The sequence below is a fragment of the Triturus cristatus genome, chromosome 9, assembly GCF_964204655.1.
Source record: "Triturus cristatus chromosome 9, aTriCri1.1, whole genome shotgun sequence".
Classification (NCBI taxonomy): Eukaryota; Metazoa; Chordata; class Amphibia; order Caudata; family Salamandridae; genus Triturus; species Triturus cristatus.
In genome coordinates, this window is record NC_140592.1 from 239,299,229 (window position 1) to 239,317,014 (window position 17,786).

General features: G+C 43.3%; 1 protein-coding gene across 2 annotated transcripts in view; it reads left to right on the top strand.

Moving 5' to 3' along the window:
- Window positions 1-1,495: 1,495 nt before the first annotated feature.
- IQSEC1 (IQ motif and Sec7 domain ArfGEF 1) overlaps window positions 1,496-17,786 on the top strand; it is a 787,671-nt gene continuing 771,380 nt past the window's right edge. For both annotated transcript variants that reach the window (XM_085624821.1, XM_085624830.1), the window contains exon 1: window positions 1,496-1,678. In XM_085624821.1, coding sequence (XP_085480947.1) covers window positions 1,656-1,678 — 23 coding nt within the window. In that variant the 5' untranslated portion in view covers window positions 1,496-1,655. The remainder of the gene's footprint in view (window positions 1,679-17,786) is intronic.

Sequence of the window (17,786 nt, forward strand, 5' to 3'; positions counted from 1 at the left end):
AATAGCTGGGGTAGTAGTTTCCACAATGTTAGACCAGTTTTGTACAAATAATGTCTTAATTTGCTCTTTATAATAAATAATCCAGATTTTCTAGATATTGAATTCTTAAAACATGTTGTTATAGTTGTCAGGTTTGGGGGTGTCACATTTATTTTTTAATATTATTATTATTTTTTAGGAACACAGAGAAACTATGCATGGCTCTTTTATATGGGCAGTTACAAAAAGAGAAACATACAAGCACATGCATCAACTTTTTTTACGAGCGCAAACAGTGCCATTCACAAAAATCGTCCATTTGCACCCACAAAAAGGGCTTCGCCGATGCATCAAACTGTAAGGCTCTCGCAATTTAAGAAATCGCAATTTATTGAGATTTCTTAAATTGCGATTATATTTACGGAATCGCAAATTACGATTCCTTAATTGCAATGCATAATGGAATCGCAAACAACGATTTCGCTAATAGGTGGCGCAGATTACCATCAATTTGAACTTGATGGTAATTTGCAAAAACTTTGAAAAATGCACTAAAGTGCATTTTTCAAAGTTGTAGGTTACACACACACATGGCCGTGGGGCATGTGTGTGCGCAACATGTGTGAACAGATCAATTTCAGGGGTGCAACAGGGTGTCCTTTTGACACCCTTGCACCCTTGAAAATGCATGGGCAATTTGCGAGTACCTATTGGTACTCGCGAATTGCGCTGCAATCTGCATTCCTTAATTGCGACTCTCAATTTGTGACTCGCAATTAAGGAATGTTTGGGAATCGCTCATTTTATAGCGATTCCTACATGCATAGGCTTTTGCAATTCCTTAATTGCCATTCCTTAATAATCGCAATTAAGGAATCGCAAAAGCCTACATTGATGCATGTGCCCCGCCCCCATAGACCCTAGCTTTTAAATCGAGCACATTGTTGCTGCGGCTGAATACCTGTTTACCCAAACTGCTTTGCATTATTCAAAAGCGCCAGAGCCAAATGGAAGGATGTGGAGAAAATGCTTTTAAATACAGGAACACTTTCCCCTTGGAGGCAGGCTCTAAAATGAACCTGGGATTTCTCCTGTTGTTCCCCTTCCTGCTCATTATTCCGAGGATTGTATCAGTTCATATCAGAGTGTGTGACTTTGCAGGGAAGAGGGAATACTATGCGCCTTCACAGATGCTGCTGTTGCCAAGGAGATAAAGGGGCCAATCGCTTCCCCCTGCCTTGGACTGTACTATGATGCTGGCAGAGAGATGGTGAATTCTACTATATTTTCATTCATTTATTAAATCAGAAACGACATACAGATGATGGAAATCGATGACTGCTAAACGCACGTTCTCTCAAAATATGATCAGAGAGCCGGGAGCGGCGTCGACGCGGTTGGGCGTGCCCCAGGCAGCTTGCACGTCTAGTAACCTGCCTCCTCAGAGAGACATTTTGCTCTCGTATGCATAACCCCCCAGTGCCTGTGGGTTCATCGTGTGCAGAGCTTGATGCTGATTGCATCACAGGCTGGCTTGTCTGTGCTGCTCCTCTGTGATCAAGCTTGAATGAGCATGAGGAGGCTGTGAATGCGATTTTGGGGACTACCGTCGCTGCTCACAGAACCGACCTGCCCTGCTCCGGCTGCGCAGACACAACGCACTGACCCCCAGAAGGATGGCTTGCAGAAGGTGCTATTTGTAAGTGCCATTTTCCTCTCTGTGTCTTTGGGTGTTTATAGTGCATAGCATTTAGTCTGCGTTCATTGCGGGATTCGTTGTTCCCAAGATCATTATTGTGGTAAATATAGATAAATAAATATGGCATTATTAAATATGAATGCCACAGCTGGAAGCTTGTGTTTTTGAGGGCATGGTTATAATGGTCTAACTTCCAATCTAGGCTTTTAATGTCAGTGAAGAAAAGGCAGGACTGCTCCAGGCAGCACAGACTGGTCTGTTGTGAATTATGCTGTCTGAGGTTTCTTGGAAACTAACATCTGTTTGTTAGATTGCTCTGCCTATGACTGTAGGATGTATTTTCCATGTTTGACCTGCAAGAGCCTGTGCAATGTGCCCTGTCTGTATGTGTTTATGATTCAGGGTGAGAGCCGCCTTCTCAGGGGCGCGAGGACCCAGCCGCCCCTCTAGATGCGCAGGCTGGCACCTCTTGGTACACGCTGTCACATTTGACTAGAGAGCTGGCTGAGTGGCTAAGGGCAAAGGTTGAGCCGGCTGCCCAGGGGTTTTGTGACATCAGAAAATGGGACTATTTATGGAGACGGTCTCAGACTGTTTTGACAGATTGTTTTTTAGGGGGTGGGGGGTGGGGTGAGGGAGTGCTACTCTGGTCTTCAAACCATCTGAAGCAGCCTCGCACCATGTAGACACTCTTGGAAACATTGACCTGTGTGAATTAGGAGGGAACAAGGCTCTTTGGTTTTGCACAGGTGCCATCACTGAAAAGCACCACATTCTTGTAGTATTAGCACTCTGCTCTTCCAGCTTCAAAGCATTATTCAGTTATGGTTGTATATGATCTTGTATGTGAATTCCCACAGGTTCCACTGGTCACATAGTTTGTTGGGGGTGATGGGTTGCTGTGTACATGGAGGTAGGAGACGGAGTTGGGTTTGTAGCAGGTTGACCAGAGCAGTTTCTGACGGCAGCCAAGTCTCCTAGACATAAAATGATATATTTGACATTTTTGACATGAGGCTTTGATCTGTGGTGTTAGGCAGCGCTGTGATGTTTGGCGTCTTCAGGGCGGTGCTACATCCACGTGTAAAAAGGAAGAATTCCTCGGTGCTTGTAGGGGAAGCAAATTAAGGGGGTGAAACGTACGTGAGCATTTGTTGCCTTCCATAAATGAGGTGATGGCTGACACTGTTTCCATATGTGCAGTACGGCGCCTTCACAAGGCTCCTGCGCATGTATGCGTGCAGGCCAGTGGGGATGTCCTTGCTGGCACAAGCGCTGGTGGTGATATTTTAAATTAGTGAATGACAGCTTGGTTTTAGGAGATCATCGTTCTTCTCAATGTGACAGACGTCAGATAAATCTCGCTTCATTCTGTGCTCCCGCACACATGTTCTGTCTGGGTGCTGTCTGGATGTGAAGCAGGGGCTCACCGGAGGAGTGATATTGAGATGACATCAACATGAAGAGTTGACAGAGAGTCCATCGTGGCTCTGTTCGAAGGTCTTGCCTGCTGGAATATTCTTAACACAATCCCCACCTTCATCGTGCAAAGCTTCGCTGTACTCTGGAATATTTCACTTCACTAGACCCATAAATGACATGTCAATAATATCTTGAAGACCCTCATCTCATTCAAGTTGTAGGTAAGATGCCAATTTCAGATTAAGAGAACCCACAGCTCACCAGAGCAGAGCATAAAATGTCAATATCAGATCTGGAGAACCCACTTCTAGCCTAAGCCATAAGTAGCATGCCAAAATCATATCTAGAGAACCCAAAATGCTCTAAAATCAATATATATGAATCTCACTCAACTCACTGGAGCTATACTTAATTTCAGATCTGAAGAACAAGCAACTCACAAGAGTCATAAGTAAGATGGTAATTAGAAATATTGAAAACTTTCACTTCACTGGAGTGATAAGGCATAAGCCAATATCAGGTCTGGAGAGCCAAGTACTCACCAAAGCCTTCATAATGAACTAATATCAAAGCTGGAAAATCCAGTGGAGTCATGAATAGCAGCCAAATGAAAGGACTCAAGAAGCCGCAATTCTAATGGCAGACGCAATGCCTATATCTACGCTATGGAGTACCAACAGCCCACCAGAGAAAAGAATAATGTTGTCATATCAGATCCAAAAAATGGTGGGACCAAGACTATAAATTTTAACCCAGCAGTCAATTACTTAGGAAATGCTTACAGATTACCATAAGGTGTTGGCATCTAAATATATCAAATAGAAAGAAAATAAAATCATACTTAAGCCTAGAGCTACAGGTTGATATATATATATTCGGAATTAGAGATGGCAAAATTGAGTGAAGGAGTGACAAAATATAGGTATATAGATTAGCAAATGGGCAGACCAGCGCCGGCAGATACAAAGAATGTCATAGAAACACCGAGGGCCAAATAGGTACCATAGAAGCGATTATAGTGATGGAAAATGCAGTGGATATAGAACAGAAAGATAGACAGACTTGGGCAAGTAGCCAGCCAGAGTGTTAAGGTGTAGACATGGTTAGACAAACAGATAGCTTGTTTGAGAAAGATAGATAGATAAAAAGATGGATAGATCGATCGATAGCTAGATAGATAGATAGATAGATAGATAGATAGATAGATAGATAGATAGATAGATAGATAGATAGACAGACAGACAGACAGACAGAGAGACAGATAGACAGAGAGACAGACAGACAGACAGACAGACAGACAGACAGACAGACAGACAGACAGACAGACAGACAGACAGACAGACAGATAGATAGATAGATAGATAGATAGATAGATAGATAGATAGATAGATAGATAGATAGATAGATAGATAGATAGATAGATAGATAGATAGATAGATAGATAGATAGATAGATAGATAGATAGATAGAGGCAGGCAGACAGGGAGGCAGGCAGACAAGCAGGCAGAACCACAGACAGCTATGTGGAGGCAGAGCTGACTGGTTCCAGCTTGAATCTACTGTGTCATTACTGTTTACTGTGGGATCAGGGCTCTGTTTTATGGCTCGGTCTGTTTTCCCAGCCGCTTTTGGGTGTCTGACGATGCTCAGCCTGCCATTACGCAGCTACTTGTGAAATGTCTCTGGTGATTAAACGGTACATTATTTTCCAACTGCCGCATGGTTACATGCTCTGTGCTTGATTTTATGTTCATCATCTGCAATGTGCTGGCATGTTGGTGTGGCAAATTGTTAATTAGCATACCATGCCTTCAACGTTTGTCATCAGGTTCCTCTTTTCAGGGCTGACTCCTCCCACTGCTCCCCTCGTCTGTTTGAGAAGCAAGTTGCAAATGATTTATGTTTATACCTTTGCATTAAAAATCACACTTGAATAGTCCCGTTTACAAAAAATACTGCTAAAGGCAGTGTTGCTTCAAGGAATAATAATGCCCCCATCTACCGTTTCTAAGCACATTAAATAGCGACATTCGCTATTACCCACTTTCATAGTACTGATTTTACCTACCTCAAATTTCTGAGTTGACCTTGCCGGGATTCGAAATCATGACCTCTAAAGCACTATCATTTCCACCCAAAAGGCAATATATGGCGGAGTCATTAAATCTGAAGGAGCCAAGAAGGCAAATAGTCAACTACCCCTATCCTATCCCTCCTGCCCCAGCCCTCCTCACCACCAGCAAAATAGCCATTTTTGTCACTTCTGAAAACAAGTGAACTGGAAATGTATTTATTTATTTAAGAAGTTTTATTTAGCGCTGGCCTGACCCGAGGGTATCGGAGCTCTTTACAGAAGATACATTGCAGAGATTCACAACACACGAGACAAAAGAACGACGCATTAACATTGCAGGACGCTGGTTGAGGGGTCTGCTTCGTAGTCATGGGACATCTGCTTCATAATGATGGAGCAGTGCGAGGTGTTTGTTACCCCGCTCCGATTGCTCCTATCAACTCCCTAGGGAGCGGTTGAGGATCAGGATTTTGAGTTGGCTTATGAATTTTACAAAAGAGGGAATAATTCTGATGTGAGGGGGAATGGAGTTTCAGATTTTGGGCGCGCTTCCGGTGAAGGATCGAGCTGCATTTTTTTGTTTTTGAGTTTTTGGCAGGATGAGTAGGAGGGAGTTTGAACTTCTGAGGTTCCTGGCCTGACCGAAATGTGCTTCTTTTGATAGATGGCTGGGATTAGAACAGTGAACACCCTTAACAAGCAGGCATGTTTACTGAACCCATTCCAACCTAAAGATTCACTCAGCACAGGCGTGTGATGCCTTAAAGAATGCGTCCCCAGATAGGTGTTCTACAACAATAATGAGCTTTGTACTGTCAAAATATCTTGACCAGAATAACGTCTAAGTATCTCGAAGGCAAGTATATATAAGGAAGTATAGATGAATTATTTATTAACATCATATAACTCATGAGAATGCACATGATGACTGTCATTCGTTGCTACTATATCACATAAAGAAATTCGTTTCAAAAGGAACCTATAAAGGTTTAATACATTTCCCAAAAACTTTTTGAGGTCTAGAAGACCAAATATACACTGCTGATATTGTTAGAAAACCAATTTTTTAGGTCAAAACCTACCAGAGAGCGCAGATGTCTGGTTTGTTAAAGACATCTTGAGGCTTTCAGAAAGTTGACCTTGGAATGCATTCTTCTCGTTGATTACCATGTTTTGTGGTTTGTAACTCACATTTCTGGCTTTCTATTTGCTGGCTTTATTTGCTTTAGGTTTCCATAATCAGTATGTCCCTCTCGTTACCTGAACCGTGTTTACTGTATTCTTCCACGCACTTGCTTTCTTTAAAAAGGCCTTTAAATATTGTTGTTATCTTGGCACATTTGCTGTGCATTCACAGACCAAGGTCAAATGTCAGGCACCGTCTTCCGAGGTTGCTTGTTTACTTTTCTTTCTCTGACTTCAAAGTGAGAGGATTTATGTGACAATCTTGCTGGATACTGGGGGTAGGAAGGAGTTTTCTTCTAGCACAGGACAACATTTAAATGAACTGCGCAAGTATTTCAGAATACATCAGAATTAGGAATACAAACAAATCACATTTTTTGTTCTTTCTGAAGTGTGTTGGAAACAAATAGTTTAATATGATCAAAACAAATCATTACACAAGGTGATGCCCTTTCCACACATTTTCATCTGTGCACTGTATCGTTTTATTAGTAAAACTGTATGTCTGTGGAAATAAAATGGGCATTTGAATTGAAAATGTGTATTTGTAATTGCAGTGTGCTACCACACCATGAATACTTCACTCTATGCCACTTCACTCTACTCTGCATTACTCCACACCCCTGCACTCTACTCTGCACCACTCCACTGTACACCACTCCACTGCACTCTGCACCACTTCACTTTATAGTAATGCACTATTTGCCACTCTACTCTAAACCACTGCATTATTTCCCACTGCACTCAACATCACTCCAGTCTTGGCCACACCAATCTAATCAGCACAATTCCACTCTACACCACCCTGCAGCACTGCACTCCATGCCACTGCACTCTATGCCAATACTCTCTATGCCAATGCACTTTACTCTGTGACACTCAACTCTATGCCCCTGCACTTTATGCCAATCTACTGTACACACCCCAATCTACTCTTCACTACTCTGCACTCTATGCCACTGCCCTCTACACCCACCACTTTAATCTATGCCATTACACTCTATGCCACTCTATGAAACTGCACTCTACACTGCATCAATCCACTCTACGCCACTTCATTCTACTCTGAAACAATCTACTCTACACTACTGCACTCTACGCCACTCTACGTCACTCTACTCCACTCTACAATCTTCCATTCTATGACACTACACTCTACGCAACTCTACCCCACTCTGCGGCCCTCCATTCCATGCCACTGCACTCTGTGTCACTCTACTCTTAACCGGATGTATGACATTACAACGCGGGTTTTTACCACGCGTGCAGTTACATCGCATGCGTTACAACGCATGCGATGTTACAACGCTATGCCATTCCAACGCAAGTCTTTACATCGACTTGCGCTAGATGGCGTGCTAACATTAAAAAAGTGTAAATTACTATTCCAACTCCAGTCCACTTAACAGTAGGGAAGGTGTTGGGATAGTAAACTACACTATTTGTAATGTTAGCACGCCATCTAGCGCAAGTCGATGTACAGACTTGCGTTGTAATGGCATAGCGTTGTAACATCGCATGCGTTGTAACGCATGCGATGTAACTGCACTGCGTGGTAAAAACCGCGTTGTAATGGCTGTTCCCCCTCTTAACCACTGCACCCTACACCAATGGACTCTACACAACTACACTCTATGTCACTGCACTGTACACCACTACACACCACTCTGCATCACTGTACTCTACGCCATTGCTCTCAATGCTACTCTACTCCATTCTACACCACTGCACACCGACACTCTACTCTTTAACACTGCATTCTCTGCCACTGAACTCTAAGCCACTCTACTCTGCACTACTACACTCTATGCTACTCCACTCTACCCTACTGCACTCTATGCCACTGCACTCTACGGCACTATACTCTTATCTTATCTTATCTTATTGTTTTGGTGAAGCGCAACAGCTGCCCCGGCAATGAGCCGTCCCGGCGCTGAAACCCAGATCCGATCCTGAGCTAGAGGGTCCGAGGACGGAGGAAAGTTTACGGGCAAGGGAATAGAAGAGTTTTCACTGCCTTCCGGAAGGCAGATAGGTTGTCTATCTCGCGAATATGATGTGGTAGTTCGTTCCACATCTTGGCTCCCAGGAACCTGAAGGAGCGTCCGCCCATGCGGCAGAGTTTTATGCGTGGGACGCAGAGAAGGTTTTGGTTGGAGGATCTTAGGTTCCGTGACGGCGCATAGGGAGTGAGAAGGGGTTGAAGCAGAGGGGGAGTGTTAAGTTTGAGAATTTTGAAGGTCGTGATGAGGGTCTTAAACTTGATTCTGGAGTCAACCGGAAGCCAATGCAGTTTCCTGATGGTTGCTCTGGCTGAGCATCTGCGGGGAAGGCCGACCAGAGTTCTAGCGGCCGAGTTCTGCACGCGTTGGAGTCGTGCTAACTCACATTTGTTGGCGCCAAGAAGGAGTACATTGGCATAGTCTAGACGCGAGAGGATGGTGGCTTGGATGATGAGTTGGCGGGTCTTTGCGTCAAAGAAGTTTAGTATATGGCTAAGGCTTCTCAGTAAGCCAATGCAGGTGCCGGCAACTTTCTTGGTGTGAGCTCGAAAGTTGAGTGAGTCGTCCATCCAGACACCCAAGTTTTTCACTAGGGTTTTGGGGGGAGGGATGGTACCAAGGGAGGATGGCCACCATTGCTCATTCCAAAGGCTGGTGTTTTTGCCAAGGAGAAGCACCTCTGTTTTTCCGCCGTTGAGTTGTAAGCAGTTTGTGGTCATCCATTGGGCGACCGCAGAGAGTCCTCTCTGCACCACTCTGTTTCTCTACTCTGTACCACTCTATGCCCCTTCACTCTGTGCCACTCAACTCTACTCTGTACTCTACATCACTGCACTCTATGCCACTCAACTCTACTCTGTCCCACTGCCCTCTGCATCACTCCACTCTGCACCACTCTATGCCACTGCACTCTACTACACTCTACTCTACTCTGCACCACTCTACTCTGTGCTGCAGCACTCTGCGCCACTACACTGTGCACCACTGCACTCTACTGTGCACCACTATAATCTGCACCGCTGCATTGCACGCCACTAAATTCAATGCTACTGCACTTAATGCCACTGGACTCTATGCCACTATACTCTGCAACACTCTACACCAGTGGTTCCCAAACCTTTGACTCCTGAGGACCCCCATTGAGTCACCACTGGAAGCCAGGGACCCCCAAGCAATTTGTATGATTTAAATTTCAAATGTTAAAACAGTAATCCGAAAAAAATAAGAACACGTGTGCACACAAAACAAGCACTCGAATTAGGATTTTAGGGGCATATTTACAAGCCGATATCGCCATGGAAACGTCACTTTTTGCGACGTTCGCATGTCGATAGGGGCTTCGCCTTATTTACAGAGCAGCAGTAAGCCACTTAACATGGCTTAACACTGCCTTGTAAATAAGGCCCCCTTTCGCGCAATGCTTAGTGTGAAAGGGGTGGGTAGTGGGTTTTGCAGTGAGCGTTCCACCGCAAAACCCATTGATTTTGATGCTACCCCTATTACAAGGGCAGCGTTAATAGGAGGCAGCACCAAAATTAAGACCAGGGAAAACCAGGTCTTAACTTGGCGAAACGAGGAGAAATATTTTATTTCTCCTTGTTTTTTCTTTTTCCATGTGTGCTGCCTTTTGTAACTTCCATACCATTGTAGGATGCCAGAGCACCTTACATCACACACAATAGAGACAATTATCCATACGTGTAAATCAGTGTAGAGAAAATGTTCCTTATGGCAAAGGGGACTACAAGGTGTAGTATTCACATGTCATTTATACTGGTAGGCATTTCTAAAGAGAGCTCGCTCTGGAGAAGCACAAAAAACTTGGGATTCAGAACATAACACAGCGGTTAGCATTGATAAAAAATGTATTTTCACCCTAATAAACCTTTTTAGCAGCATCGGGATAATGAAAAACAGGGATAAAACATAAGTTACTAACTTGTACCATGTAGTTTGCAAGCAGCTCTTTGATGACAGTTTATAGGTCACTGTGATAGATTCCGGCTGTCACCTATGTACTGCACAGTAACAAAATAATGTTTGTTACATAAGCAGTAACCCACTCGCCTATGCACATAAAATACTGTTATTTAAAAAGCATGGTACATGTTCTTTGCAATAGGCATATTAACCCTCTGTGCTTCATTTGATAACTCAAAGCTAAAACGCTCATCTCTCTCCAGCAGGTACATTAATCACTGGTGTTATCTTGAAACTTTTATTGTTGCACGAATACTTTGCAGTGCTTTTAAAACTGCTGCCTGCGGACCCCCTAGGAATGTGTCATGGACCACTGGGGGTCCGCGGACCACAGTTTGGGAAACACTGCTCTACACCAATGCACTCTACACCAGTCCACTCTGCTCTATGCCACTCCACTGTGTGCCACTCTTTGTGACTCCACACTATGCCACTCCAATACATGGCACTCTCTGCCAGTCCATTCTACAACTCTCTACTCCACTCTTCGCCACTGTACGACACTCCACGGCACGCCCCTCTATGCCACTAACTTTTAGCCGTGCTGAACAGCAGCCACGCTGGTGCACAACATGGCTAAAAAACACATTGGCAAGGCCAATACTCTTGCATGGGCCCGACCTGTTGGCTTTGCCAGTGCTTGTTTGTTGTAAAAATCAATTCGAGGAGCAATTATTTAAAACATGAAGAATCAGCTCATCAAATCATTATTTAAAATATATATGAAGTAAAAGAGAAGTGAACGTATTACCCCTCCTCCCTCCAAAAACGGAAGGGAAGGCCAAACAACCACAGAGAAGGAGACATATTAAGAAGCAGTTACCAACCTTGGCTGTCTACATGTCTGATAAGAATAACAATTAACCTACCTTTTAGCTCGAATCATGCGTGATGATGCATAGATCATGCTTTCACCATGAAGTAAGGAAAAAGAGAAAGGACGGACGAGCGATCCTGACGGGAGTGATTAAACGAGGCTCGCACAACCACAGAGAGAACGCAAGGATTCGTGGAGGGCATTATTGCATTGCCTCTTATACGAACACGCTTTGCTTTAATACAGCGCCTGAGCAGAAGCTGTTTATTAATACCTTATCAAGGCTCTTCCAGCACCTAGCACTGCATTCTCATTTCCGTCGGCATAAGACAGTCATTTGTTTCCTTCGGCGCCCCAGGCTCAGACTGTCAAGATGATGTCGGATTTCTGGTCCTCGTGCGCTCTTGCCTGGCGCGCGCGCTCGCTCGCTCGTGGGAATCGGGGCGTGCTGAATGGAGCGTTTGGGATGCAGGCAGTGACGGATGACAGTGTTTTGCTACAGCATAAACGGCTTGGATCCCCTCCATCCGTGTTGTGGCTGGATCTGCGGTTTATGTAGGCGCCGCGCCTGCTTCCCCGCACCTCGCGCTTCCCGGTGGTCCTCAAGTTATAGCCAAGCGTGGGTGTTTTATGTCACTCCCGTGCGCACTGCCTTTCTCTTTAAACAGCCTTTGGAGTGACATAACGTAGAATATCGCTGCCTGTACGTAGCTTCCAATGCGTATATTAGAGAATAAACAGGTTGTTCCATTCGACCAAGAGCAAACAACATAAAAAAACAGTTCATTCAAGATGGACGAGAGGTGACATGTCCAAGCAGGTCATGCGTGCATATTCTTTTAATATGCCAACCCTGTGCATTATATTGCAGATTTTATTATGGAAAATCTCAAAGCATCACACCAAATTTGGATTCTCCTGCCAGAGTTCCTGCTATTGCTGCTGAACTCTTTTGGCGTCGCCGAATCTAAATATTGATTTCAGAGTCAATGCCGAAGAGAGTTGAGCAGAAACCCCTTTGAGGATCAATGGAGCACCAGCTGATCCTGTGGCTTGCCTTTCTGCAGAGGCTGCCTTGATTATCTCACTCTGTCTCTGTCTGTGCACCTCCGAACATCTCACCGTTGGTCTCATCCCTCCCCAACACATCTTTCGCTCTTTCGAAAGTTGGAGCGACCGATACATCGCATCTCCACCATTCTTCTAATGTGGGAGTTTTGTGGTAGTAAACAAAGGTGACATGGTTTGCAGTGGAATAAACTGACATGTGTCTGAGATGTAGTAATTATGCTATGACATGTGAAATTAGACATTACAACTAAACTATGCATTTATTGGGATGTCTGGGTCTTGTCAGAGGTAGTGAGACGCCGGCGGCAGCAGACACCTTCAGTAGGTTGTCTGCTAGTGCCTGCTATGCGTTTGTCAGCAGTGAGTGTTGCAGTGCTCTCTTGTTGTTTGAAGTATGTACCACGGGGATAGGCTCACACTTACCTGTTAAGGTGTGTACCGTGGTGGTGTCCTCATAGATGGCCGAGCGCATTTTCATGGAGTCATCTCCCATGCAAACGAGCTTCGTTGTAAACCTCCACGGGTGGGGCAATCCACTGCCCAGGTACACAAATTAGGAGGAATGATGGCGCTGCTGAGGGCCTGCGCATATAAGGGGACTGCTGGCTCCCACCACTTCCATAAGTGAACCACAGTGCCAGGGGGTAGCGGAGGTGCTACAAGAGTGATGTGTTAAAAAAGGCCTTATGTCTCATATTTTCTGATTCCCCAGTGGAAGAGGCTTTATTTGTAATCCTGCTCTGTCAGGGTATGCAAGATCAAGCAGGCGTAAAGGAGGTCTCTTAAACACACAGGTGAGAGCTTTAGCTCATGGAGCGGTACCCATTATGTCATAGTCAATTAGTGTTCCTTCTTCTTTTCACTGTGGGTTTAGCTTTATTCTTTACTCTTAGAACCTGACAAAGTGGTGTCCTTAGACTTTCAGATTAACAAAATTAGTAATATATGTAAATGTATCTTATGTGGATACTTAAAAAATTGACTATGACCCAGCCTACCTGAACATCTACTCGAACACCTGACCTAAGACTACAGAACAGTGTTTTAGTTTGTCAGAGTTTTGCTATACAGACCCATATTGCAACCGTTAAATAGCATTAGGATAGATATCCTCATATTTAAGATCATGCCCATGACCATGTTACCATTACATGGAAGATTTCTGTGACCACCCCGGACAGTGATCCACGTTTTCAAAGTGATGTCAATAACAGTGGACATCTCGGCCACATACTCATATAATTATTACACTTAAAAAGGTAGCTCCTCCGCTCTGCCATCAGCCTTCCTTCTGCCCTGTCTAGATTCCAAGGGCCTCCTGCAACTGGCCTGCATCATTTAGAGGTGGGCGAAATGCCAGGTTTCTGCCAGTGCTCTGCTGGAGGAAACTCTTGACTCAGCATACATCCACTACTGAACACCTTCGTCATATTTGCAGTTGCCCCACACTAGTTAGAGAAAAGCAACCATCACTCGTTTTCCCTGCTAGCTCTAGAACAGCGGTTTTAACCTTTTGACTTCTATGGGCCCCCCACTCAAGGGAGGAGCTAGAAAATTAAAACACCCCCCTCTTTGATCCATTCCTCTAAAGCAAGTGAGTGAAGGGAGCAAACTCTACCCACTCTAGATGAGGTCCCTTCATACTGCCTTCTATCCACCTGTCTCGCCATCCTAACTTTCATGCATCCATCCATCTTTTCATGTTTCCACCCATCCTTTCTCCATTCCATCCATCTACCCATTCATCCTGACAGTCTTGCATACATCCTTCCATCCTTCAACTTTTGTCTGCAGTGCTTCAGATAGGACAGGCTAATAAATAACTATAATTGTCAACACCACCCCACTTTTCAGGAAAGTGGGTGGGAGAGGGGGTTCACGACGCCACTGCCCCCACTGAATCATTACTGGAATCCTAGTACCCCCCACTAACTCATTATTGGAAGCCAGAGATCCATGGCCTGAGCAATATATATTAATTGAATCTCAAACAAAATACAAAAAGACGAATACATACAAACATCTCACATATTGAGAAATCGGGATTAATTCACAATCAAATATAGAAAAAGTTTTCACATTTTCAATGTTGCTTCTTTATTTGTATATACTTTATTAATTTTAATGTATTCATTTTAAAATTATCTAATTTTGTAAGATGGTCACAGAAAGCCTGAGTAGGTCTCGCAGACCTCTAAGGGTCCTCAAGCCACAGGTTAAGAACTACTGCTGTAGAAAATGGATCTGCAGCTCTATGGCATCCTTAAGATGTGTCCTCTCCTCGTGTTTTCATTTACCACAATCCTTCATGGAAGACTCGTTCTAACATGTCTCAATTTATGTGCCTCATTTACTCTTCATCTCTTGCGATTTCCCTATACTTACTTTCCTTGCTTTTAAATGCTCTCATCTACCTTCTCCTAAATTCCGGGCACACCCTATATTTCTTCCCATCTCACAACCTTCCACTGTCTACTTTTGACTCTACATCCATTTCCATTGCCGATTACTTGTCCACAGGTGTGCCCATGAACCTACCTATCTTTCTTGTTTTAGTAAACTCATCGCAGCACCTTTTCCATGTGCCATATGATGCTACCTTAAAACATGCCAAATTGTGAAATCCATTTTGTTCCAACTCAGCTCTTTCAGGTAATTTCTCAAAATCATCGTCTTCACTCTGCATGTATTAACAATAAGAAACGACGTTATTACTTAAAGTTATCGACATACCAAGGGAGTTTTGAGAGAATTTACAATCGGTACAGGAAGTGTTTTGGGATAACTTTTAGAGTGTTGGTGAACTTTTATTTGTTGGATTAAGTGTTAAAGGAGCAAATATGAGTATTGATATGGAAACCCTGATGAAGTCATGATGCACTAAGAAGTGCATGACGAAACACGTGTTGGCTGCGCTTTTGGAGTATATGGCTGTACTTTAGAACTGTATATAATTTCAATGAAAGAAGAATTCTGTTGGATTTGGTGATCTTCTGGATATGTCATGAACTAATTTGAATAAGGACTTGCTTTGAACTGCAATTAAACACAGCTGTATTTACAATTGTTCTGGATATATGATGAATTATAATTTGAAGAAGGATTTCCTTTGAACCGGGAATACTTTAACTAAACACGGCTGTACCTACAATCTAAATATATGGTCTTACAAAGGAATTAAATAACTTACAATTACTGTTTTGTTTACTATTTTAGTGCTCAGGGAGGAATTGTTTTTTATTTCAGGTTGTGCCCACTGTTTGGGTATTTGTGGGGTTGTTTGGTAACTAACCTCTCCACCCTTTGAAGCACTACAAAAATTTAGTGATTGTTAACTTTGCCTGAATATTTAGTAGTGCGCCCAAGTCTAGACCTGGTTACCAATAGTGTTTGTTAAGTTTTAGTTAGGTATGTTACTTTAACATGGAACTGTATTACCACTTAGAATGTTGATCTGTTGCCGCGTGATATTGGAATGCAGTCTCTTGAAGAGTAGTTGGGACTGGGAGCTGTGTCTGGTGGAGCTGCTGCGTGTTGCTGACTCCACAACTATGTAGCTACAGAAATAAGCCTCTTCAAACTGAACCAGCGTCATCACTACAATATTTTGGCGATGAGGATGGGAAACATGGTAGAATCTGGCTAAAGTGGTTAAGGTTCGGGCAGAGTCTGGTGATTCTGATTGTGATGACAGGATGTCTGCCCGAAGTGACACATTTTGTCAGCAATTTAATCTTAGGAGGAGCGCCAGAGTGATTGTCAAGCCTACCAAGTTCAGAGGATAATTTGATTTACATTTTCGTTGTTTATTTTTTAAATTTGTTTTGAAGAATGGAGGATGTGTAGTATGTATATAGTTTGTTTTGTTCTTAGGTGGAAATTAGGTAGGAATGTTACTTTAACATGGAATTGTATTACCACTTAGAATGTTGATCTGTTGCCGCGAGGTATTGGAATGCAGTCTTTTAAAGAGTGGTTGGGACTGGTTGGTGTGTCTGGTGGAGCTGCTGCGTGTTGCTGGCTCCACAACCATGTAGCCACAGAAATAAACCTCTTCAAATTGAACCACTGTCCAGCGTCATCACAACATATTGTAATCGAAATGTCATCATTTTGGGGCATTTTTGTATTTCACCAGTTTTTGACCATAAATGTGTGCCATTGAAGGCACTTTAGCATATGCACTCTATAACAGATACAGATCAGGAATGAATGCACAATATATTGGGTAACGTGTGACGGCATCTTATTCACAGGAAGGATATTGTTTTTGTATCTCGTTGAATACTGTACAGTGGGTTGTGGCATTTTTTCACTTGTCTCCCTTTTGCTGAATTTGGGAGTGGGGTATTTGTCACTGACACCCATTGACAATAGTTGAAAGATTGCATCTAGTACAGGGGTTTTGTTGACTATTGGGTAGTGAAATATTCGTCATAGTCCCCTTTTGGCCACAATTAATGTTGGGTATTTGTCACAGTCTCCTAGTGACAACAAAGGACAGCTTATATTTAGCACTGAATGCTATTAAATACAATGAATAGTGGGGTATTTATCACACACCATGATTTAAAGCCACAGAGGGTGAATATTTATGTGAGGTGTCTACGGGATTCAATAGATTAAAGGACATTTATCACATGAGTTCATTAACACGCTTTATTTAGCTCAGGAGCTTTTTGTGTGCAGGAGCTGACCTCATGCCTATAATATATGGTCTCCCTCCAATTGTTTTGATTGCAAAAAAGAACAATATATTTCTTTTGACTTTTTGCCTAAATTTCATAAGATGATGTTCTGTTGTATAAGGCACACGCTTTAGCGCCAGGAATATACACATGCTCTGGCATTACAACTGGTAGCCTGATAAAAAATCAGCAAAACTAAAAATAGATTGAAAAGTTGTTTATTGAAGAGGCTAGATTGATCAAATTCTCCATAGGTTATTTATTAAAAGGTAGACCACTGAGGACAGTAAAGTCGGGCTCTTTAGCAAGTGCAAGCTGAAAAGGTGATCTGCAGTCAGTGCAGAATGCAGCAGGATGTTTGATTCGTTCTTTCCAAGCAACTGACATCTCAGCCATAAACTTAATTAGAACATTGGAATGTTGGGAGCTCCGTTCAAAACAATGAAGTGCTCTGGGCTTCTAACGGCTGGTAGAAGCCCAGAGCATCAACATTCCAATGTTTAACAAAGACCTCACGGAGCCCGAGGGGATTTCAACACCCTGGGCTCCGTGATGACTTTGTTATACAAATTATAACATTCTGCCCTCTAGGGGTGGAATGTTCCAATAGCCTTAGAGCCGCCTGTAGCGGGCCCTACCGGCCACTAAAGAGCCGCTTCCTTGTTTAATGCTCGAGCGGGCCTTTAATGGCCGGTTGAGCCCAAAACGGCAGACTCTAAGGCTATATTAGCTTTTACATTGCAATAATGGAATATTTGCCTTTTTTGTGTTTTGTGCACTCTAAGGACCTTTATTACATCTCAAACATATAAATCTGAAATGGAGGCTCCTATCCTTCATCGCCGAATTGCCTCGGCCTCGTGTTCAA